This window comes from Acinonyx jubatus, chromosome D1, assembly GCF_027475565.1.
Source record: "Acinonyx jubatus isolate Ajub_Pintada_27869175 chromosome D1, VMU_Ajub_asm_v1.0, whole genome shotgun sequence".
Lineage (NCBI taxonomy): Eukaryota > Metazoa > Chordata > Mammalia > Carnivora > Felidae > Acinonyx > Acinonyx jubatus.
Window position 1 is genome coordinate 51,947,625 of NC_069390.1, and position 25,797 is coordinate 51,973,421.

A 25,797-nucleotide genomic window follows, 5' to 3' on the forward strand; every position below is an offset into this window, starting at 1 on the left:
AGGGGAATAATTGAGGTTACAAATACCAAAGAAAGCACTATGCACAGTAAGTAAAAATAGGTGGGACACGATCAGATACATAGACTATGGAATTTTATCTTTCTCGTTTATTTCTGGCTACACTCCAGAGTTTGAATTGCAACTGTGCAGGAGATATTCTTCTGCCCTCTTGTCTTTATGTCTCTCTTTTTATTAGGTAGAGTGGCAGCAGATTAAGGCTGGTTTTGTTCCTGGTGCCAGATGATGTTCAGGAGAGGATAAAACACAGTAAGGAGTGCGTTTAATCTTCTTTCCTTTTTAAAATAATTGAAATATAATTGACATAAAGCATTGTGTGAGTTCACAGTGTACAGTGTGTTGATTTGATGCATTTATGTATTATAATATGGTAACCGCCATAGCTTTAGCTGTCACTCCTACCACGTCACATAATTATCGATTTATTGTTGGGGGTGAGAACATTTAAGATACAGTCTTTTGGCAATTTTGAAGTATATAATATGGTATTGTTAGCTAAAATAATTATTTAACTTCTTTCTGAAAAAGAGTAAGGGAAGATGAAAGTGCTTTTTGCATTTTACTAGGAATCTAGACAAAGGGAGAAGAGGAGAAGAATTCACTAATGAGAAGTCAATAATTGTCTCTGATGTGCACAAAGAATTGTGCAAACACTGCAGCAGAAAGAATGGCTATGCCTAATGACACCCAGTTCCGTCCTTCTTCGTTCCTCCTCCTGGGTATCCCAGGGCTAGAAGATGTGCACGTCTGGATTGGATTTCCCTTTTTCTTTGTGTATCTTGTTGCACTCTTGGGGAACGCTGCTGTCCTGTTTGTGATCCAGACTGAGCACAGTCTCCATGAGCCCATGTACTACTTCCTGGCCATGTTGGACTCCATCGACCTGGGCTTGTCCACAGCCACCATCCCCAAAATGCTGGGCATCTTCTGGTTCAGCCTCAGGGATATATCTTTTGAAAGCTGCCTTTCCCAGATGTTCTTCATCCACTTCTTCACTGCCATGGAGAGCATTGTGTTGGTGGCCATGGCCTTTGACCGCTATGTTGCCATTTGTAAACCCCTTCGGTACACCATGATCCTCACCAGCAAAATCATCAGCCTCATTGCAGGCATGGCTATTCTGAGGAGCCTGTGCATGGTGGCTCCTCTGGTATTTCTCCTCCTGAGGCTGCCCTTCTGTGGGCACTATATCATCCCTCATACCTACTGTGAACACATGGGCATTGCTCGCCTGGCCTGTGCCAGCATCAAAGTCAACATAATATTTGGTCTTGGGGATATGTCTATTTTATTATTGGATGTGTTCCTTATAATTCTCTCCTATGTCAGGATCCTCTATGCTGTCTTCTGCCTGCCTTCCTGGGAGACCCGGTTCAAAGCTCTCAACACCTGTGGCTCTCACATTGGTGTTATCTTAGCCTTTTTCACACCAGCATTTTTCTCTTTCTTGACACACCGTTTTGGCCACAACATCCCCCAATATATCCACATCCTCTTAGCCAACCTATATGTGGTTGTTCCGCCAGCTCTCAATCCTGTAATCTATGGGGTCAGGACCAAGCAGATTAAGGAGCAGGTTTTGAGGATCTTTTTGAAAGACAGTTAACCATTGGTAGTCTTAGAATTACAGTTCATATTTGTTCCCTTTGCTCATTAAAAGGGGGTTATTGTCTAAAAAGAAGAGACGTAGCAAAGGTGAATATGAACAGTAATAACATTTCTTTCTCTATAATCCTTTGAGTTTAAAGATAATAAATTTATTGGTGATAATCTTACAATTTGTAATTATTACATCTCTTACAAAGTGCTTATATTTATACTATTTGATAATCAAGGTAGTTCTATAAAGTAGTTGCCATATTCACAAATTTTCAAATGAAAGTTTGATGCTTAGGATCGCTAAAAGATTCATCTGAAAATTCAACTATTTGTGAGAAGTAGATTATTAACTCAGGTAGTTTTAGAATCACCAGAAGAAATATGAAGGCAACAGAGTGGAATTTGTTCAGGGATTTTAGATAATTTTGGTGACAGAATTCTTGAAATAATAACAATGACATTATTTAACTCATTAGGATATACTGTTCTAAATAATCTACTTACATTAACACACCTATTTCTTGTGTGAATTCTATGATGTGGCTACTGTTAATATTTGCATTTTCATATAAGTAAACTATGGATTAAAAAACTCTCCATAAAAAATTATGATTGAGATTTTGGCTCCAGATATCTAGAGAAATGGTAGCCATGCATTTAGAAATGAAATAAAGGGAGCAGGGATAATGGTTCATAACAATGAAAGATATATTTATTAAATGAATATTCATTAACTTCTACGTGTGCTCAGTTATATGTCACTGTTTGGTGATAGACAAATGGAAAGACAGAATCCTATGTCCTGAGAAAACAATGATGGGAGTTAGGCTATTAAGGCAAAAAACATTATGCTCTAAGATTACATATTAATTTATATTTGGAAGGCTATTTTTAGAAACTTTGTAATAGTATTCAATAAATATCCCAAATGCTGGGCCAATATATTAAAGTTAGCCACACAAAACTAGAAATGTATTTGACCTTTTTTGAATTTCTAAAATAATGACATGGAAAATTATTGACCTAGTCAAAAAAAACCTAGTTTTTTTGTTTGTTTGTTTTGTTTTGATTTTTAAGAAGAGGTTATTTGAAACTACATTCAAGAGAGTCTGCCAGAGTTGTGTTCTCTTTTACTTCATTTAAGACCTCTGATTCTTCCTCAGTTTATGAGCATGGAAATTCTACTGCATGACCAGAAAGTGTCATAGAGAAATAAAAAAAATTTAGATACGGCCTTCTAAATCTTGTAGTTAATTCTATGGGGCACCTGGGTGGCTCAGTCGGTTGAGCCTCTGACTTCGGCCCAGGTCATGATCTCGCGGTCCGTGAGTTCGAGCCCTGCGTCGGGCTCTGTGCTGAGAGCTCAGAGCCTGGAGAGTGTTTCAGATTCTGTGTCTCCCTGTCTCTATGATCCTCCCCTCGTTCATGCTCTGTCTCTTTCTGTCTCAAAAATAAATAAACGTTAAAAAAATATTTTAAATCTTGTAGTTAATTCTAGCAAAAATACTGTAAATAGGACAGCATAGATACTCAAATATAATATTTGTTAGCAATATTCATATACTACAGTTAAATGTTTTGTATTTAGAAAATCTAAGGGGCTAAGAGAGCACACCAGGGCAATTGAATAAGGAGACATCAGACAAACTAATTGTCAAGCTGATCAGTATATTCAAAGCCTCTGACTCTAAATAAGGTAACAAAGCTTTAGTCATCCAAATTCATAATAGAGGAGCTTATCTGTTGGTACTTTAACAAACAAAAATAATATTACATTCAGACATAATTAAATGTAAAAATTAGTAACATTATTTACAGCAACTTGGACCTTTGGATGAAATAATCCCAGTAAGAAAAAAAAATGTTCCTGAAGATTTTTGAGGAAGAATATATCACTTGCAAATATGGGTTTTAGTAACACAAGATAAAAATTAAAAATATCTGCTTGGCCCATCTAAGTTAGACATTAATGGTGTTTGGTGATATTTCCAGCTTTCCCATGAACTGTGAGATCCTGACCTGAGCCAGAGTCAAGAGTCAGACGATTAACTGACTGAGCCATCCAGCCTCCCCTATTAAGGTTTTATTTTAATTTCAGTATAGCTACAGTGTTATATTAGTTTCAGGTGTACAATGTATTGATACAACACTTCCATACCTCACCCTGTGCTCATCACAAGTGTACTCTTTAATCCCCATCACATATTTTACAACTCACATCCAGCATAAAATGTCTAAATCAAGGGGGTATTTGGTACCTCATTATTTTAAGGGATAAAGAATATGAAACTAGGGGAGCCTGGGTGGTTCAGTCCGTTAAGTGTCCAACTTCAGCTCAGGTCATGATCTCACAGTTCACGAGTTTGAGCCCTGCTTCGGGCTCTGCACTGATGGTGCAGAGTCTGCTTGGGATTTTCTCTCTCTCTGCCCCTCTCCTGCTTGTGTGCTGTGCACACATTCTCTCTCTCTCTCTTTCTCTCTCTAAAAATAAATAGACATTAAAACGAATAAAACCTTAAAAAATAAAAAAAATTGCTCTTTAAAAGACACTCTTTAGGGAAGGGGAAAATAAATTACAGAGTAGTAGAAAATATGTACAAAACATATATGTCATGAAAGGCTTGTATCTAGAATATATAAAGAACTCTTAAAACTCAATAATAATAAAACAACCCAGTTTAAAAACTGGACAAATAATCTGAAGAGGCATTTCACCAAAGAAAATTATATGTATGGCAAATAAACCCATTAAAAGATGCTCAGCATCACTGGACTGCAGGGAAATGCATGATAAAACACTATGAGGCAGCATTAGAATCCATTTTGGTGGTTTAAAAATTGTTCAGAATGCCAATTACTGGTGAGCACGTGGGCCATCCAACACTCTTATACATAGGGAGTATCAATGCTCTCTAGCCAACAGCCACCAGGAGTATATTTATACTTTTTAAAAAAGGAAGGTTTATTAGCTGTTACAACAAGAGATACCACATGCAGTGGTGCAATGTTAGGGGTCTCAGTAAGAGTGTTTAAGGAAAGATTTGATATTGGATTTGGACTTGATTAGGGGATATTTTTCTGAAACAGATGCTTTCAGGGAAAGAACTAATTCTATTACTGGATATCAATAACTTTTATATAGAAAGTGGGAGAAGTTTTTGTCTCCACTCAGACATGCTTATAGAAGGGTTTATGTTTCACTCCATCAACACAAACACAAAGACTTTGCCTGATGTTTATACTTAGTGAAACTGTTTATATTAAGTGGACATCATTACGGTCAAGATGTTATTATCAGGTCAGCTATCAGTTGACAGATATTAGAGCTGCTATTTTCTTTCTCAGAAGAAAGCCAGTATCTCATGATTCTATACTTATCCAGGCTAAACACAGTACATAATCTTTCTATGATGTCCTCAAATAATTTGTTTCTATTTTACTTTGCAGTTTTTATTGTGCCACCTTCTAAGCCTCTTCTAAAGGAAATTGAGTTAGAAAATCTAGAAAACTCATTAGTTCCCTGCTTAAAGTTGGCTCCATATATGTTAAAAAATTAGTTATTTGTGGGGCGCATGGGTGATTCAGTCAGTTAAACGTTTGACTCTTGATTTCAGGTCAGGTCATGATCTCATGGTTCATGGGTTCAAGCCCCACATTGGGCTCTGTGCTGACAGTGCAGAGCCTTTTTGGGATTGTCTCTCTCTCCTGCTCTCTCTGCCCCTCCCTCACTCATGCTCTGTCTCTCTCTATCTCAAAATAAATAAATAAACTTAAAAAAACTTAGTTATTTGCATATTTATACATGGTTAGTATTAACTATGCAACCAGAATATAAGTTTCTTGGGGGAAAGATCTATATATACAAAACATGACTTAATTTTAAATGAGTGCTTGCTTAATGGCTAACCTGACTTCTAGATCAAGTAAATGATATTTGCTGGAAAAGAGTGACACAATCATTAGGGGGTAGAACAGCTGTGGGTAATGAGAGGGAGAAATTACAGACTGACTCTTGGGGGATTGATGGCGAAAGATTAGAAAGAGTGGGTAGGTAGTAAATGAGAAATGTTTTCAAGCTGGGAAGTTAAAGGGAGAAACTTGAATGTCCCAAGGGATTCCTGTGCCCTGTGCTTTTTTTCTGCCCATAAACCTGTGATGAGAACTTGTGAATTCATTATCTTTCATATTCTCATCCCATGTGGGCCCAGAAGAGCAGCTACTCCCCATCAGGAAGAGGATTTTCAATCTCAGTATAAACTTTTCTCCTTGAACTACAGTTGTGATGCTGAGACACACTTGGAACAATTATTGGTCAAGATTGTAGCTTCTTCCAATACTGGCTGTCCCTGAGGCTGGTGAGTTGGGTACAGGTTTGGCTGCTATATGTACTTAAACATTTGGTTGGGAAGGTTTGAACTCAGGTCTATTAATTTAATCCCCTCACTAAATTGGCAATTCATATTTATATATGATACAAATCTTAATTTGAAGGACATATTTTACATATTTCACCTAAAATTTCTAATTGGTATAATTTCAGGTACTTTTGCATATTTTAGTATTTTATCATTTTTTCATAATAAGCATACCCACTTTAATAATAAGGAAAATAGAAAACTAAGCAGTCAAACAACTTATTTCGTTGAGGTATTATTGCATTTCTCTTCTATTTTCTCTTTCTCACTCTCTGTTCTGTCTTGCTTCATTTCCCTCTCCCTCTCCCCCTTGCTCTGTTCTCTTTCCTCCTCTCTTTGTCTCTCTTCCTCTTCCTCCCATTTCTAACTCTCTTTTAGCCCAATTCTACTTAATTTTATCATGTGATTGCTTATTTCATAATTTCTTTTGTATTTAATATCAAAAAAATTTGACACTCTCAATATTTTCCCAAATCAGATCAATACATTTTCTATTTTTATTTCATTGTCACTAATGGTGAAGAATACCAATTGTTTAATACCTTCAGCTTCTGAAGAGCATGTATCTTCTTAAAAGTATGCAATGAATTTTTTCCATTCTGATTTATGCATTCTATACAGTACATGTTTACAGACATATTCACTCTTGCTTTAGTCTTCCCTTTTATCAAGCAGTTTTAGCATTACATATATAAGCTGTAGGTAAAAAATGCAGAACAATTGAAAGAAACAATAGGTTTATTTAAAGACATCACTTTCCCCTTGGCAGAACTCACTCAGTCATCATTAGTGACTTTTCCAGCCTATCTTTTACTATTTTCCTAATACTAGGGCCTCGTTTGATAAAAGTAAGATGATACTCTTTCCCTCCACCACATCATGAACATGTCTGCATTTATTTAGCTCTCCACCTGTATATTTGGTATGGCTTGGGAGCGTGGATCTCATGTGGGTTGATATGAATCTGGCATTTGGCAGTGACTCCTGAACTAGTCCTGCTCAGTGGTGTGCAAAGGAACAATTCCGATCTCAGAGGAGGCTCCCCCTTTACCCAGAGCTGCAGAATACCTGATAGAACATGTTGCTGATTTCAATACAGGTCTTGAACTTTTGTTGTTCATTCTATGCACGGATAAAAACCTAGATAGAAAGCATAAGCATCTCCTGGAGGTGACATGCAGAATGAGGCTCTTTTTCAGCAATTACTCTTCTACCTCCTGTCCTAATCTATTTGTCTTATATGAGCCTTCCTGAGTTCCCTTGCAAGTCTAAGGCATTGATTACAGATTTTACAAGTCTCTGACCTCATCCTTTTGGACTTGGAACATTCTAGTTGTTTAGGCACTCTAGTATAAATGGCGCTTTTATGTGAAAACAAGTTGACATTGTAAAAGACCAAATAACTCAGATTTTGGAAAATGTACCACTATGAAACTATTTTATTGATACTTTGTTAATGCCATAGAGGAGTACAATAGTCAAAAGTATCCATGAGAAGAATAAGATACAAATAAAATTCTATTGCCTATTTCTGATGTGTCATCCCCTGCTTATACCAAGCTTTCCCTGTAGTCTCTGCTTTGTATTCTTCCTTTGTTACGCCAGAGACCCATTAATTGACCCCTAGTCAGGAAAGCCTCTGATCAAAGAGTTATCTTTCTTATATATATTCAGAGTATCCTCTTATGAGGATCATGGTTTTGCTTCTCATTTCTCTATCCTTAACTGCTGGATACACTATTTGATTTCTGTTCCCATCCTTCTAACCTGAGGACTTTTGACCAAGAGTTAAAATTAACAATTACCCACCTACCTAGTCTTTCCACAAATGTTTTGAGTGGCAACTATCTGCCAGATGTGCTAGAAAAATAATGATGAACAAAACTTCCTGGCCTCCTCAGCAACTCTTCATGAAGCTTACAATTAAATGGGGACTCAGACATTGCTTAGGTAGACACAGAGAGCTGTGTAGTAGACTAAAGTCTTAGGAGAGAGTATTATAAGCCAGTCCACTGAATTCAGTGAAGGCCTTTTTGAAAGTGGGTAACTAAGGTAAGATTTAGAGAATTGATAAGAGGATGATGCAGGTTCCTCCTCCCTTTTCCTCACAGCTGTCTTGAGGATCTCTCCTACAGCATATTTCCACCTTTACAGATTTCATCTTCCTCTTTTCTCTCACAGAATCATTTCTCTTTTATTCTCAAAAATCTACTTTGATTGTCTGTAATCCCAAGTACATAGTATATTGTGCAACATCCTAACTTCCTTGGCTTGTAAGAAGAGGTCCTTTCTCATATAAACACTATTTCATCCTCTTCAAAGGGCTATTCTTTATGGATTATAATTAAGAGACACTCATCTTTGGTTCCCAGTTCTTTAGAGTTGTAATTTATAGCAATTATATTAGTAAAATATGCAAGAGATGTAGAGAATGAAGAAGAGGAAATTGGGAACAAACCTAGGGGTGCTGATTATGAGGGCAAAGTAGCTCAAGAAACTGAATAAAGGGCTAAACCCTTGAGACTATACGAAAATTCCATAAATACATGCATTTGGGCAGAAACCTATGAATACCAGATCTAAGAGCTGGTGACTACAACCAAGCAGTCATTTTGAGGATGGAGACATGCTTCTGTGATCCAGACATAAAAGACATTCATTGACTCAGGAGCTAGAATCTGTCCTGTTTTTTCTGTGTGGCTGATGTGAGTAACAAGTGGTATAATTTGTCTGAAATTTCTTTGTGAAACTGAAATAAATAATATTAAATGCTTATATAATACTATTATTTCTGAAATTGTTCTCTCCCTTTTAATAGCAAAAATAATAATGATAATAATAATAATAATGAATTCCCATTTAGGGACAAAGTTGGAAATATTATGGATTCTTTACAAATAAGGTGAATCCAACTTGTCTGCTATGAGGAATAAGGGAAATAAATGGGGAGCCTGAATGGTTCAGTCAATGCTTTAAGCTTCAGCCAATCTTTCTATAAACGGTGGTTTTATATATAAGATTAATCAATTTACACTGAATTTTGTGAACTTGATGGCTTCCTAAAGCAAGGTCTTTATTTCAAAAACTAAAGAAAATGTCCTCATCCATTGATAACAAAAGTAACACAAATTTAGAAAAAAAAATATGCTTATATTTTGATGAAAGTTATTTATAAACAAATTGAGGAAGAAACATAGGCCACATTAAGTAGCAGAAATAAAAGTTCATTGGCTGTAGGGGCGCCTGGGTGGCTCGGTCAGTTAAGCGTACGACTTCGGTTCAGGTCATGATCTCACAGTTCATGGGTTCGAGCCCGCATCGGGCTCTGTGCTGACAGTTCAGAGCCTGGAGCCTGCTTCGGATTCTGAGTCTCCCTCTCTCTCTACCCCCGCTCATGCTCTGTCTCCCTCTCACTCAAAAATAAATAAACATTAAAAGGTATTTAAAAAAAGTTCAATGGTTGTAAGTGGAAATGCACAGAGGAGTATATTGTTCTAGTTAAACAAATGATCTATAACTTTCTTCTTGCTGTTATTATTTTACTGAACTATAGTTGATATACAATGTTACATTAGTTTCATGTGTACAACATAGTGATTTGACAAGTTTATACATTATCCTATGTTCACCAAAGCTATAGCTACCATCTGCCACCACAGTTATATACCCACAATTATATTCCCTATGCTATACCTTTTATCCCCTGGAAGACTGTGTCTCCCCCTTCCCTTCACCTATCTTGTCCATCCTCCCATAACCCTGTCCTCTGGCAACCATCAGTTTGTTCTCTGTACTTATGGGTCTGTTTCTGGTTTTTGTTTGTTTTTAAATAAATGATCTTATAGGATGCTTCTGAAATCTACAGTATTGTCAGTGCTCACGGACTGTGATCATTTATCTGTGGGATATCAGTGTATACAGATCTTCTCCCAATGTATAATTAAATATTTTTAGTAGTTAGAGGCTAATATAGACTCATATCAACTAGCTTAGTCAATGTTCTCACTAAAATTAATTTAGATAATCACATCCAATATCTAAATATCCATTCATTTCTTAAGGAGTATTCTCCTTCATTTGTAATATGTATGTATCAATGAAAGTAAAAGAGAGGAAAAGATAGGGATGTTTCTTCTGTATTCCTAGAGAAAATATAGTATTGACGTCTCTTTTGTTCTTATTCAATATTAGCAGTTTTGATGAGGAGTTGAGGAGCCTTATATAAGATGAAGAGAGTGTGACTATCAGAAGCCTTTGCCAGTATGTCTCTAGCCAATACCTCATGTTTTCAACCCTCATCTTTCCTGCTGTTGGGAATCCCAGGACTGGAAAATATACAGCTCTGGCTTGGTGTCCCATTTGGTACAGTCTATCTGATTGCCCTCCTGGGGAATGGCATCATCCTCTTTGTGATCCAGACTGAGCACAGCCTTCACCATCCCATGTTCTACTTATTGGCCATGTTGGCTCTCACTGACCTGGGCCTCTCCACCGCAACTATTCCCAAAATGCTGAGCATATTCTGGTTTGGTCTCAATAAGATTGACTTTGGGGGATGTTTAGCTCAAATGTTCTTCATACACCTGTTTACAGGTTTCGAAACATTCATGCTTGTTGCCATGGCTTTTGATCACTACGTTGCCATTTGCCACCCTCTTCGATACAACACAATCCTTACTAACAGAACTATTTGTATTATTGCTGGAGTAGGAATGTTGAAAAATTTTGTTTTGGTGTTTCCACTTGTGTTTCTCCTTCTAAGGCTTTCATTCTGTGGACATAATATTATACCCCATACCTACTGTGAGCACATGGGCATTGCCCATCTGGCCTGTGTCAGCATAAAGGTCAATATATTATTTGGATTAATTCTTATCTCTATGATATTTCTGGATGTTATTTTGATTGCTATCTCCTATGTGAAGATTCTACGTGCTGTCTTCAGACTCCCATCCTGGGAGGCCAGGCTCAAAGCTCTTAATACCTGTGGTTCCCATGTATGTGTCATCTTAGCTTTTTTCACTCCAGCATTTTTCTCTTTTATGACTCATCGATTTGGCCACAATATTCCACGTTATATCCACATCCTCCTGGCAAATTTATATGTGATAATCCCACCTGCTCTTAACCCCATTATTTATGGGGTGAGAACTAAGCAGATCCGAGAACGGGTGGTAATGATCTTCCTTTTTAAGGAAGTTTGACTCTAAACTCTTGTCTTGGAAAGAGTCTTCAAAATGTTTTCCTTAAAAGAGGGAAGGGTTGTTAAGCTTCTATAGAGCAAATGCTTTACAGAATATGATGTTAAACATAATGTTTCCTCACTTATGTGCAGTATCAAATTAAAGATGAGTTTACATAGCAGATAGTTGTTCCTAGACTAACTATAAACATTATTGTTAAATAAATAGGGGTCACTTATTTCTGTAACTCATTAACATCAGGATTTGGGGATAAAGTCTTAGCGCAACTCAAGTACTATTTTTTTTTTTCACGTAATATTGTTTAGTCTCTTTACAGAATTCACTGGTTATGGTGGAGGAATGTTGAGCTGCCAAGCACAGTCATGGTTGTAATGGGACTGACTAAACATGCTATAGGGTATGGGCTCCTGGAACAACAATCAAAGAAATCAAATACTGATTTTATTTCTCCCATGGTACAGTTGGCTTCCTTAATCATGTAACCGCAGGGAAGAAAATAATCAACAAAACACCATAGACATCAATGTAATACTCCATTTTTATAAGTTTTGAAATAGCAACTGCAGCAACTACATAGAGTCAAATATTTGAAAGGACTCATGGGACTTCACAGGGTATACTCATTTTAGGCTTTAAGTAAGGTCAAGGTAAAATATAGCAGGAAAAAGAAACAGAACAGGTAAATGTAGAAAGATAAAAAAAAATGAGGCACAACTCCTAGGGCTTTTCCTAGGTTGTACAGAATGAACTTCATCTTTGTTGTGAATGATTAAAAATATGGAAAAACACTTTTGCTTCACCTAAGCCAACTCACAAGTTTAATGAGAATTTTTAAAATCTTACTAGTTGCATATATGTTGGCCTTACCCAATCAGTTAAAGGCTTGCATAGAACAAAGACTGACCTTCATAGAGCAAGAGAGATTCTGCCAGTTGCTGAGTATATCCATTCACATTATGCATTCTGGAACTAGAGAAAGAACCACAATAATGGTTTTGGAGACCCATTGATCACCTGACCTACAAAGTCCTTACTATGACTGTAAGGACTCCATAAAAATAAGAAATATGTATATTTGTTTTCAAAAGGAGTATACTTGGGGCGCCTGGGTGGCGCAGTCGGTTAAGCGTCCGACTTCAGCCAGGTCACGATCTCGCGGTCCGTGACTTCGAGCCCCGCAACGGGCTCTGGGCTGATGGCTCAGAGCCTGGAGTCTGTTTCTGATTCTGTGTCTCCCTCTCTCTCTGCCCCTCCCCCGTTCATGCTCTGTCTCTGTCCCAAAAATAAATAAACGTTGAAAAAAAAATTTAAAAAAAAAAGGTGTATACTTATTGTGATGAGCACTGGGTGTTGTATGGAAGAGTTGAATCACTATATTATATACCTGACACTAATATTACACTGTATGTTAACTAACTGGAATTTAAATAAAAACTTTAAAAAAAGACAAAATACACTACTGAGAAAGTGCAAAATGCAAGTCCAGACGGAGAGAAAATACTTGCAACACATAGACAATGGTTTGTATGTAGACTATATGAAGAACTTTTACAGTCAATAATAAAAAGGTAAAAACCTAATTTAAAAAAAAGGAAGGTAAAATTATAATGGATATTTCACACACACAAAAAATATGTGAATGGTCGGTAAGCACGTGAAATACACTAATCTTACTGGTCATTAGGTAAATACAAATTGAAACCACATGGGATACCATTATAATAAAACTGCTGAAATTCAAAAGACTGTCCATACTCAATGTGCTATAACTGGAACTCTCATACACTTCTATCTAGGTGGGTACAAAATGGAAGAAAGACTTTGGGAACAGTTTTATAGTTTTAAAAATAACATTTAACATACACTTATCCTATGAACCAACAAGTATACGCCTAGGTATTTATCCCTTACTTGTTCATACAAAAACTTGTACATGGATATTCATAGCAGCTTTATTTTAATAGCTCTAAACTGAAAACAACCTGATGAATCTACATGATCTTAATTTTTTAACACAATAACATAAAGGAAATAAAAACTTTTGATTTATACCTCATGCATTATACTACTTGTGTACCTGAGACAGCTAGTCAAACATATTTCAGTTAAGCAAGAAATAAACTAAAAATAGGAACACAAAATGGTGCAAAATTAGTGAGCACTAACTAAAACAAATTTTTACTAATTCCATTTAAGTAAATATAGCCATTATAAATATTTCTAGACTATTGGATATAATTCATAAAATATTCCAATAATGAATGTTGAATATATAAGCTCAAAATATTTAAATATAAATTTATTCACTGAACATGCATAGAGGGTTTACATTTACTGTGTGAATATGTACTCTGGTAGGTATTTGGAGAGCTCTGCTGCAATGCCCTAGTCTAGGTCATTAATATAATCTCTATATGCTTACTAGTTGTGCCTGGAAACTGGACTTTTACCATGCTTATTTGCTTGGTGGTTACCCTTGTGTAGTACTATCTAAAAAAATTTTTTTTAAAAACCTGAAGAAGTAAAATTAGAACTTTTCCTACTCAATTAGAAGAAAGAGAAGCCATTGTTAATATTTTTAAGTGTGTATTATATCTTGTAAATTTTTAAAATGATAATACAAGTACCATATTTTCAATATAATTTATTTTTAGAGAAGTTTTAGATTCATGGAAAAATTGAGTAGAAGGTATGAATATTTTTCTTATACCCTCTGCCTACACACATGCTTAGCCTCACGCATTGTCAACATCACTCATTTGTTATCATTGATGAACCTGCACTGACTCATCATTATCACCTAGAGTCCATAGTTTACATTAGGGTTCACTCACAGTGCTGTACTCTTTATGGGTTTGGACATATGTATAATGGCATGCACCTATCATTGCAAAATCATACAGAATGTTTCATGTCCTAAAAATCTTCTGTGTTCCTGTGCTATTCCCCTCTTCCCCACCCCCAGCTCATGACAATCACTGATCTTTTTGCTGTCTCCATAGTTTTGCCTTTTCCAGGATGTTATACATTTGGAATCATAGTATGTAGGCTTTTCAGATTGGCTTCTCTCACTTAGTAATATGCATTTAATTTTCTTCCATGTCTTTTAATAGCCTAACAACTCATTTCTTTTTATCACTGAATAATATTCCATTGTCTAGATGTGCCACAGTTTATTTATCCATTCATCCATTGAAGGATATCCTGGTTGCTTCCAAGTTTTGGCAATTATGAGTAAAGCTGCTATAAACATCCGTATGCAAGTTTTTATGTGGACATAAGTTTTTAACTCTTTGGGTAAATATTAAGAAGTGAAATTGCTGGATCACGTGGTGAATCTGTTTAGTTTTGTAAGAAACTTCCAAATTCTTCCAAACTGAGTGTATCATTTTATATTCCTACCAACAGTGTATGAGAGTTCTTGTTGCTCCACATCCTTGCCAGTATTTGGTTTTGTTCATATTCTGGATTTTGACATTCTGACAGGTATTTCATTGTCCTTTTAATTTGTATTTCCCTGATGACATGTGATGTGGAATATACTACATAGGCTTATTTGCCATCCTCATGTCTTTTTTGGTCAAGTGCCTGTTCAGGTCTTTTGCCCAGTTTTTGATTGGGTTGTTTCTTTTCTTATTGTTGAGTGTTAAGAGTTTTTGTATATTTCAGATAACAGTCCTTTATCAGATGTTTCTTTTGCAAATATTTGTCCCAGTCTGTTGCTTGCCTTCTCATTCTCTTCACATTGTCTTTTGCAAAACAAAAGTTTTTAATTTTAACAAACTCCAGCATTATTGATTCTCCATTTGATGTTGATTCAAAAAAGTCATCACCAAACCCATGGTCAGCTAGGTTTTCTCCTATATTATCATCTAGGAGTTTTATAGTTTTGTGTTTTACATTTAAGTCTGTGATCCATTTTGAGTTAATTTTCGTAGGATGTGTAAGGTCTGTGTGTATATGATGATGAGGAGTTTGCATGTGGAAGAATCATTTTTACAAATACTCACCAAATTGTATAAATACCTCAAAGACTTTTGTTTCTCTTGTTCCTCCTCCCAGAGACCAGCTTTCATGCTAGTTTTATTTTATTTATAGCTATTTAAGCATGTTTCTTTGTCCTCCCACAACTATTTATAATTACATGTTATTGACATATGACATACTGTTAAAATTTTCTCAGTATTCAGTCTTCTAAGTTATGTCTAGCCTTTGCTAATAAAAATTATAGAATAAAAAAATAATTCATGGTCAAAGAGGTTAATTTTATATCATTAAGTGGATATTTAAGAGTCACTGGTATAAGAATTTCAGGACCTAGCACAGAATCTGCTCTATAAAATGCACTCCACAAGGGTACAGCAATTAAATGCTCAGTTCCTGGACACTTATTGACATATTTAACACTGGCATTTAAATGGATGGATAGGTGGATAAAGTGTTGAATGGTAGTATAAAAAATATGTGGTACAGATTATTATAAAGGAAAATTTGGCTGCATTATGAAATCTAAAGTAAGTTCCAAGGGAAGCTTGATAAATCTCAAATATATTATGGGTAGGAGGGCAGGGACCATTTGACTGATTCCCTGCAGTCTGGTAACTTAGGGATGGGGTTGGCCTCCTGCACAGTTCCATAAAAATTGGATACAGCTAAATGCAAACAGATGAAGGCAACTGGTTTTGGTAAAATGATGAAGTGGTGAATCAAGCCTCTAACTTGCTATATCAGATAAATTTCAAGCAGTGTTTGGACCTTAGAGCAGGACCAGATGAAGTTCCTTCAAATGCTGAAACTGTGGAACAGAAATGGGGACCAACTCTCTGCCTTGCAGGACTACTAAAAGATTTAGAATTAGACCCCAGTTGGGGCAGTAAGGAATTTAAACTTCTGTCTGTTCTTCCTCTTTTCCTAGTCTCTTTTTTTTCATTCCCCTCTAGTCACCTTCAGTAAATATGATAACCCATGTCAATAAAAATCTGGAATGATTGCCAACTTTTTCCCACTGATCACTTTGTGTTGCTGCTTTGATGGACCTACTTAACTTTGATGTGGCCTAGGATCTGGAATCTTCATTTATTTTTATCCAAACTCCTGGATATGATGTATAGATCCTACCAGATACCAATATTTGTTATTATGGAATTATGGTAACTTGGACAGTAAATTATTGGCACATGGATAGAAAAGTAGATGAGTGAGCCAAGAAAAAGACCTATCTATATGCTAATATCTGATTTACAACAAAAGTGACATGAAGTACAATATGGAAAAGAAGGACATTTCAATAAATTGTTCTGGATCAACTGGGATATTCATATAGAAAATTTAATACTTATTTCACATCAAACACAAAAATCAATTCTAGATAGATCATAGACATAAATGTAAAAATAAAGAAGTTATGGTATATCTATACAATGGAATATTAGCCATAAAAAAGAACGAAATCTTGCCATCTGCAACAACATGGATAGAGCTAGAAAGTACAATACTAAGCAAAATAAATTAGTCATCAAAATACAAATATAATATGATGTCACCCATATATGAAATGTAAGAAACATACAAATGAGCAAAGGTCGAGAGAGGGGGAGAGAGGAAAACCAAGAAATAGGCTCTCGATTACAGAGAACAAATTGATGGTTACCAGAAGAGAGGTGAGCAGGGAGATGGGTTAAATAGGTGTTGGGGATTAAGGAGTACACTTGTCATGATAAGCATCAGGTATTGTATAGAAGTGTCGAATCACTATATTGTACACCTGAAAATAATGTTACACTGTATATTAACTAGAATTTTTTAAAAATTTTAAAAATGATATTGACACTAACTTGAAAGAATATTATCATGTTATTGAGTTCAACAAAGATTTCTTCAACAGGACACAAAGAACAAAAACTTTAACTGAAAATATTAATGAATTCAACTTCATTGAACATGAAAACTTGTATTCCTCAAAATTTCCATATGAAGAGTAGAAAGTCAATTCATATAATGGAAGCAGATATTTTCAGGGGATATATCTAAGAAAGGATTCATACACAGACTTTTACAGCTTCCTAAGAAAAATATAACACATTTCTAAAGAAATGGACACAGACTTTAAATAAAATGATGTTCCACTAAAGAGGACATCCAAGTAGACAATAGCTATAGTTTTTACAACATTATTAGTGGTAAGGAAATGTATATTACAACCACATCCAATAGCATTACATGATGCTAACAAATAATGGAAGCAAATAAACATACATACCTACCCCCGCATAAACACATATACAAAACCAAGAGTGCTGATAAGGATGTGCAGCAATTGGCTTATATGTAACAGGTGAAAGTATAAAATCATATATATATATATATATATATATATATATATATATATATATATGAAAAACTGTTGGAGCTTTCTAATAAAGATAAAAACATACCCTCCCAATCACTTAGCAATCATACACAGGAATTATTACTGATTGCAAATGTCTATCAAACAACATGTAGAGAAATATTAATAAGAACCATATTCAAAATGAGAAAAATGAGATAAAAATGATATAAAAAATGAGGTAAAAAATGAGATAAAACTCAAACATCCATATGTTCTGGTGACATATGTTCTGGGTTACCTACAAGGTGTGTAGGCACTCAGAAAACATTTTTGTAGGGACTCTGACCACATATACAATTTGAATCACTCTAAATCAGCATGCCAGTACCATTCTGGTAGATCAGCCTTTAGCAATCCCGTGAAATAAATATTGCACCACCCAGTGGAGCAATCTGCTCTCCAGGATACCACCCTAGAGTTGGGACTATTCAAAAAGCCTTGGGAAACTCTATAGGCATTTCCCCTGGAACTCTCTGGACATCTGTTCAAATGAATGAATGCAGAGTTCAATGAATGCAGATTATTGGGTTAGGGGTGTCCCAAAAAGGAGTGTCCTAAAGTGGAGAAACAGGGAAGGAGCCTGAGAGGGATACTTTGAGCTTGGGAAAGAGTAACTAGTCCCAGCCACTGGAAAGGGACTTAGACACTTTAAAGAATGGTATTCCAAAGTTCAGGACCCTATATATTTTATATGTTCATAAAAAGTCCATCAAGTTGTATGTGTAAGATTCTTTAATTTTACTATGTGTATGTTGTACTTGAAAATTTTTTGTTAATATCTTCTAATATTTTTATTGCGATATAACTGACACAAAGAGGTTGTTACCTGCTTTCTCCTCTAGGGTTTTGATGGTTTCCTGTATCAAATTTAGGTCTTTAATCCATTTTAAGTTTATCTTTGTGAATTGTGTAAGAAAGTGGTCTAGTTTCATTCTTCTGCATGTTGCTGTCCAGTTCTCCCAGCACCATTTGTTAAAGAGACTATCTTTTTTCCATTGGATATTCTTTCCTGCTTTGTCAAAGATTAGTTAGCCAAACATTTGTGGGTCTAATTCTGGAGTCTCTATTCTATTCCATTGGTCTATGTGTCTGTTTTTGTGCCAATACCATACTGTTTTGATGATTATAGCTTTGTAGTAGAGGCTAAAGTCTAGGGTTGTGATGCCTCCCACTTTGGTTTTCTTCTTCAATATTACTTTGGCTATTCGGGGTCTTTAGTGGTTCCATACAAATTTTATGATTGTTTGTTCTAGCTTTGAGAAGAATGCCAGTGCAATTTTAACTGAGATTGCATTGAATGTGTAAATTGCTTTGGGGGGTAGTATTGACATTTTAACAATATTTATTCTTCCAATCCATGAGCATAGAATGTTTTTCCATTTATTTGTGTCTTCTTCAATTTCCCTCATAAGCTTTCTATAGTTTTCAGCATACAGGTCTTTTACGTATTTGGTTAGATTTATTCCTAGGTATTTTGTGGTTCTTGGTGAAATTATAAATTGGACCAGTTTCTTGATTTCTCTTTATGTTGCTTCATTATTGGTGTATAAAAATGCAACTGATTTCTGTACATTGATTTTGTACCCTGAAACTTTGCTGAATTCATTTAACAGTTCTAGGAGTCTTTTGGTGGACTCTTTCGGGTTTTCCAGGTAGAGTATCATGTCTGAAAAAAGTGAAAGTTTGGGTTCTTCTTTGCCAATTTTTCTGGCTTTTATTTTATTTTGTTGTCTGATTGCTGAGGCTAGGACTTCTAACACTGTTAAACAACAGTGGTGAGAGTGGACATCCCTGCCGTGTTCCTAATCTCAGGAGGAGAGCTCTCAGTTTTTCCCCATTGAGGATGATATTCTGTGGGCTTTTCATATAGCTTTTATGATGTTTAAGTATATTCCTTCTATACTGACTTTCTTGAGGGTTTTATTAAGAAAGGATGTTGTATTTTGTCAAATGCTTTTTCTGCATTGATTGACAGGATCATATGCTTCTTATCTTTTCTTTTATTAATGTGACGTATCACATTGATTGACTGATTTGTGAATGTTGAACCAGCCCTGCAGCCCAGGAATGAATCCCACTTGATCATGATGAATAATTTTTATTTTTAATTTCTTAAGGAACCACCGTAGTATTTTCCATGATGGCTGCACCAATTTACATGCCTACCAACAGAGCAAAAAGGTTCCCTTTCCTCCACATCTTCACTAACATTTGTTATTTCTTGTCTTTTGAGAATAGTCATTCTAACAGGTATGAAGTGATATCTCACTGTAGTTTTGGTGTGCATTTATGTGATTATTAGTAATGCTAAGCACCTTTCATGCACCTGTTGGCCATCTCTCTGGGAAGATGAATTTTTTAAAGAAAAAAATTGTTAAGCACCTAAGATGTGAGCAGCAAGATACCATGAAGTAAACATTGGCCAAATACATATCATTGATCAAAAACTATAAAATGAGCATAGGATACTGAGGCTTATGTGATAAGCCATGAGGAATAAGTGAAAATTAAAAAGTGCCAAAGTGCTTAATAATGAATGAATGAATATCTAAAGTTCATGAATCTGAGAGTAATTACTATCTATGGCATTAGATTTGACCTTTGAGAATATAATTGAGATGTATAGGAATTCACCCATTTAGAGGTATTATTCCTGAGCATCTTAAATTCCTTACCATACTGATACTTCTGTGAAGTCCCCCTTCACTGATAGAGATTGATAGAAATATAAATACATTTATATTTCTATAAGTTTTGCAGTATTGCATATACATGCATCTACAGACAGACTAGTTCCCTTTGAACAGTAAGACACTTATGGGAGATCTGCATAGATATGATGAGTCTGGGAAGATTCCACACAGAGTCAATCATGGGGAAAATTTCTCCTAATTCTTTTCCCTATGAGAACTTGAAACACCATTTATATTTTTATTTTTATACTTCTATGACTTATAAGTTTCTGGCATATAATAAAGTATCAATAAAACTATGGATAAAAACAAATAAGCAATTAAGAAAGTAAGGAAAGAATCTGTCACAACTACTTAATGCCTATAGTCCTTGATATATATATATATATATATATATATATATATATATATATATATATATATTTGGTAATGTGGCCAACAGAGTTAACTGCTGCAAATAAAAAGAAGCATTTTATTCCACATAGTCATGTCCATAAGATCTGCTCTGTAGAGGTTATACAGGAAAGTAATAAAATTTTGTAACTAAGTTGTCCAAAGCTTTAGGTATTCCATAAATTTTCACAGTGATTGTTTGGACATTAATCCCATTATATGCTCTAGATGGGATATTTAGGGATATTATTAATGAAATAATACTAAGTTTAGAGTCTTTTTTTTCTGTTGCAAGATTCTGTAGTTGAGAAACACAATCTCTTTTACCTAGATTAAAATGAATATCTGAGACAGTTTATGTCAGCCTCTTTTCAAAAAGATGCTTGAAACCCTTTCTCAAATTTGCTTGGTCCTCACTCCGTAGATGACAGGATTGAGGGCAGGTGGAACAACCACATATAGATTGGCAAGGAGAATATGAATGTATATGGGAACATTCCTGCCAAACCGGTGAGTCATGAAGGAGAAAAAAGCTGGAGTAAAGAAGGCTAGGATAACACAGATATGGGAGCCACATGTATTAAGTGCTTTGAGTCTGGCATCCTGGGAAGGAAGGCAGAAGACAGCTCGGAGTATTCTCACATAGGAGATGATGATCAGAACCACATCAACAAACACTAGTGATATAAGAATTAATCCAAATATCACGTTGACCTTTATATTGGCACAGGCTAGGCGAGCAATTCCCATGTGCTCACAGTATGTGTGGGGGATTACATGGTGTCCACAAAAGGGGAGTCTCAAGATGAGAAACACCAGAGGGATAACCAAAATGAAATTGACACCAAACACAGCAACAAGGATGAGACCAATCGTTCTGTTAGTGAGAATCAGGCTGTATCGCAGAGGGTTGCAGACAGCAACATGGCGATCAAAGGCCATGGCCACCAACACGACAGTCTCCATGGCAGTGAATATATGAATAAAGAACATCTGGGCGACACAGCCCTCAAAGGTAATCTCCTTTAAATTAAACCAGAATATGCCTAACATTTTGGGGATAGTGGATGTGGACAGGCCCAGATCAATGGAGGCTAACATAGCCAAGAAGTAAAACATAGGCTGATGAAGGCTGCGTTCAGTCTTGATCACAAACAGGATAGTGATGTTCCCCACAAGGGCAATCAAATACACAGAACAAAAAGGAAACCCAATCCAGATGTGCATCTGTTCAAGACCTGGAACTCCCAGCAGGAGGAAATAGGAGGGGTGGAGCTTGGTATCATTTGACGGGGACATCTTCTCTCCGTTCTTTTGGAATCACAGAGAAAACAAATTATCAAACATCTAAAAAGTCATACTATATCCCATAAAAGAATACAATAAATTTGGAGTGGTGATCAGCGGGAAATTGTGAAAGAGATTTCATGCTAGCCTTGAAAGTATAGATTCATTCAGACATTAAAAAATACTAACAATTCTGCTAAGTGTAGCAAACAAATCGAAGAAAATCTGATTTTATAATATTATTATTCTGGGAATGAGACAGTATCCAAATAAGCAAAAAATAAGTGTGTGTGGGTATACATAATATGTATAGGTGTCATATATGTATATATTCACATATATATCAGGTATATATTAAGAGATATAAGTGACTTAAAGAAAAACAAAATATGATGGTTGGATAATAGTGAAGCTGGTGTCACTTTAAATTTATCATGAAGGAAGTTCGCTTTAAGCAGATAAATGAATGCAATATGGGGCTAATTTAGTGTAAAGTTAATAATGATCATTAAATAGTTTTTGTTTTTTGAGTATAGTTGACAAACAATGTTACATTAGTTTTAAGTGCACAACTTCTATATTCACAAGTGTAGCTACCATCTGCCCCCATTTCACCCCTACTACAATATCATTAGCCAAATTCCTTTTGTTGTGTCTTTTATTCCTGTGACTTATTTATTCCGTAATTGGAAGCCTGTATCTCCCACTCCCCTTCACCCATTTTGTCCATCCTCCTCCCACACTCCTCCCTTAAATATGTTTAAGACATGGAATGACACTTGGATTTGAATTCTGGAAAGGATACTCTTTTGGGCCTGTGGTACATGAATCGGAAGGAATAATAATTGCTTTTCTTTGATAAGGCTGTATATGTAATAAGGCCTCTAGGAAAGCTGGTGACTCTCTCTAGGGGATCAGGTAGCAAGTTTGTGAAGAGTAAAGAAGGAAATTGAACTCTTCCTTCTTATTTTCTTCTTTTTCTCTGGTATTTAGTTGGTGTGGTAAGCTGGAGTGAGGTACTGCTGCTTGGAAGGTTTCCCCAAGCCCCTCAGCTCAGTGAAACTCAGGTAAGATTGATCAAGGAAGTATTTATTTCCAAGAGCTTTCTCAAGTTTTCTATTGCAATTTCTATAGAAATTTACTCTAAAAATTCTGGATAGCAGAAACAAAAACAAAAACAAAATACACTTAAAAAATACCCTGGTTGATCTATACTTAAAAAAAAAACACTGAAATTAAGAAGAACCACATAAGAGACTTTACTCCTACCAAAAATATTTAAACAATACCTACCTTATGCTCTTCTGTTCCTCAGCCCTAACCCTATTTCAGGGGTTTCTTGTTTGCAACTAGTTCTCAGACTTCTATCCCTTATTTACAGTGTCTGGATCCCAGAACACAGCCTTGAGCAGCACCACCTGTCTTAGCCATGACCATGGTTCTTTTAGGATCAGCCTACAGCAATATCTCCCTTTCTGACTTCATTGCATTTGTCATGCCTACAAAAGAACGTTTATACTTGCGCTGCAACAGACTTCCAAACCCCAGCCCATCTCCCACAGAGCCCTTAATCCCTAGGGTCTGGAAGGTTCCTCTTCCTGAAAAAAAGATAGTAATCCCCCAGTGGCTCTATTTCTGAACTATGGGATCTATGGTTGTTACCTTCCATTATTAGTCTCTACTCTGACCATCGCCACAGACTCTATCCCCCAGTTTCACCTCTGGCCTAATAGAATTAAACTTTTAAAAGGTGTTGACTTTGACTTACAATAACAGAATAAAGGTAATATAATTGGAAATGTATCACAGCCTGGAGAAATAATGAATATAAAAATAATGCTAATGTCATGGCGTCAAAGTTGTAATGAATAGCAGTGAGGAGGAGGCCCCAAGGCCTTCTGAGTTATTCCTACTCTGGTTTAAATTAAGGAAGGTGGCTAGACAGTGTTCATGCCAAATCTTTTAGAATTGTGTAATCCAATGACAGAAATTGGAGCAGTAGTGGGTTTTTAGGTCCTCTGTTACATATTGCATTTTGGATTCATACACAGAGATCCAGTATCCCTCCCATGGGATCCAACATCACTGTGATGTGAAAGAAACAGCCCTATTTTGCCAAGTCAGAATTCAGAGTAAGACATTCCTTCTCATGCTGTCTAAGCTTTATGTCCTTTTTGTTCAAATCTAACCACTTATTCCAAGGAGTGGCTTCTATTTGTCCTATCCAATTCCATCAGAAACCCAGGCCATTTAAATCCATAATACTGAGAGTCTCCTCACTGATACATTGAAGATGACACTGGTGGATGGTGACAGATATACTCATGAACACCACCAAGGTTCGGTTTATAAGGAATGAGTTTATTCAATGTGTTTATGTCATGATGAATAACATTCATTTAATTCTTCAGGGGAAGCAGGCACTAGGCAAATACAATTTGTCTTTGTATCAGCCTTTCCAGTGTTCTCTTGCTCCCAGACCTGTTGAAGATATAAAGCATGGTATAAAAATTAGATAAGGTTTTGATATTCTAATGCTAGTGAATTATCTTTGCAGTGCTTAAACTAGTATGCAGTAGAGTCTATAGTTGGAAGTCAGTGTCTCTGATTTGTCATTCAAGTCGTCAGGTAAATCCAGGGTCCCAGGAGGAAATTTGGCATGTGATTCTCCCAGGGTCACGTTTGTGGAATAACTGTTTGACAATTCTAATCTCTTAGGGGTGAAGTGCAATTTTGTAATTCTTATTACCCTTATCTTCAAGATGCTGTGAGTTTAGTGATCACTGAGTACATGAGGTTTGACAATCATGAAGAGACCCCTTAAAACCCAGTGATTTTGGGGCGCCTGGGTGGCGCAGTCGGTTAAACGTCCGACTTCAGCCAGGTCACGATCTCACGGTCCGTGAGTTCGAGCCCCGCGTCAGGCTCTGGGCTGATGGCTCAGAGCCTGGAGCCTGTTTCCGATTCTGTGTCTCCCTCTCTCTCTGCCCCTCCCCCGTTCATGCTCTGTCTCTCTCTGTCCCAAAAATAAATAAACGTTGAAAAAAAAATTAAAAAAAAAAACCCAGTGATTTTGCCATAAAACAGAGTGGCGAATATAATAAATCTCAATTGTCACTTTAATCAGGGAAAGTCACTTGTTAGCTCAATGAACTCACTTGGTTTCGCCTTGCAAATTATCAAGTACACAATGAGGGGAAGAAGAAGGGAAATCATAGTACCATACATGTACCATACACAGTAAACCTCTCTTCTTGTTCCCATTTAATGAGGACAAATAGCAGCCCAGCTATGGTGTGCTATCTGAGTGATGCTCTCAGTCTCAGGATGAGACTCAGGGAATTCACTTGTCTCTTTCACTTTGTTATGACCTATAGATTCAAGTGAATTTCATCACCAGTCTCTTCTACATTTGGATTTCTAAATTGTATTTTCTTCTGCACACTGGAGTTCATCTCCTTCCTCCACATCTAGACGCTAGCTTACCTTGTCCTTCAATAAATCTATGACATCTTGGTTAAGGCCCTTCTGAGCCATTAAAAAAAACAACTTTAGAATATTGCTTCTGTTTATGAGATATTCACCACTGCGAAATTGCACATATGGGAAAACAAGTCACCATAAATATTTGATGACCTTCCTCCCCATTCCGTTCCTTAACTTTGTTACTGTCACTTTGACTGTTCCTACCTCTAAAGTGGCTCTTTGATTTATTCTGGAGTAGTATGCAGATACTTTGTAGGGCCAGATGTCAGATTCTAGGAAAAGAACACTGACCCTTAGGCTGTGGGTTCTTA

The 25,797-nt window shown here is 36.2% G+C and overlaps 4 protein-coding genes across 4 annotated transcripts in view; 3 read left to right on the top strand and 1 right to left on the bottom strand.

Moving 5' to 3' along the window:
• Window positions 1–25,059, top strand: part of LOC113597075 (olfactory receptor 56A3-like) — a 118,062-nt gene extending 93,003 nt beyond the window's left edge. The window contains exon 3 of the mRNA XM_053203589.1: window positions 22,994–25,059. The gene's annotated coding sequence lies outside the window, so the exon portion shown is untranslated. The remainder of the gene's footprint in view (window positions 1–22,993) is intronic.
• LOC106977796 (olfactory receptor 52E8) lies at window positions 370–4,050 on the top strand. Its single transcript, XM_053203582.1, has one exon. The coding sequence runs from the start codon at window positions 647–649 to the stop codon at window positions 1,622–1,624; it is 978 nt and encodes a 325-aa protein (XP_053059557.1). The 5' UTR covers window positions 370–646; the 3' UTR covers window positions 1,625–4,050.
• LOC106977811 (olfactory receptor 52E8-like) lies at window positions 6,743–12,328 on the top strand. The gene has a single exon (XM_053203590.1). It carries the CDS (start codon window positions 10,295–10,297, stop codon window positions 11,234–11,236), a length of 942 nt encoding a protein of 313 aa, XP_053059565.1. The 5' UTR covers window positions 6,743–10,294; the 3' UTR covers window positions 11,237–12,328.
• On the bottom strand, window positions 21,110–22,012 carry LOC106977810 (olfactory receptor 52E4-like). Its single transcript, XM_015075362.3, has one exon. The coding sequence runs from the start codon at window positions 22,010–22,012 to the stop codon at window positions 21,110–21,112; it is 903 nt and encodes a 300-aa protein (XP_014930848.1).
• Window positions 25,060–25,797: the final 738 nt, after the last annotated feature.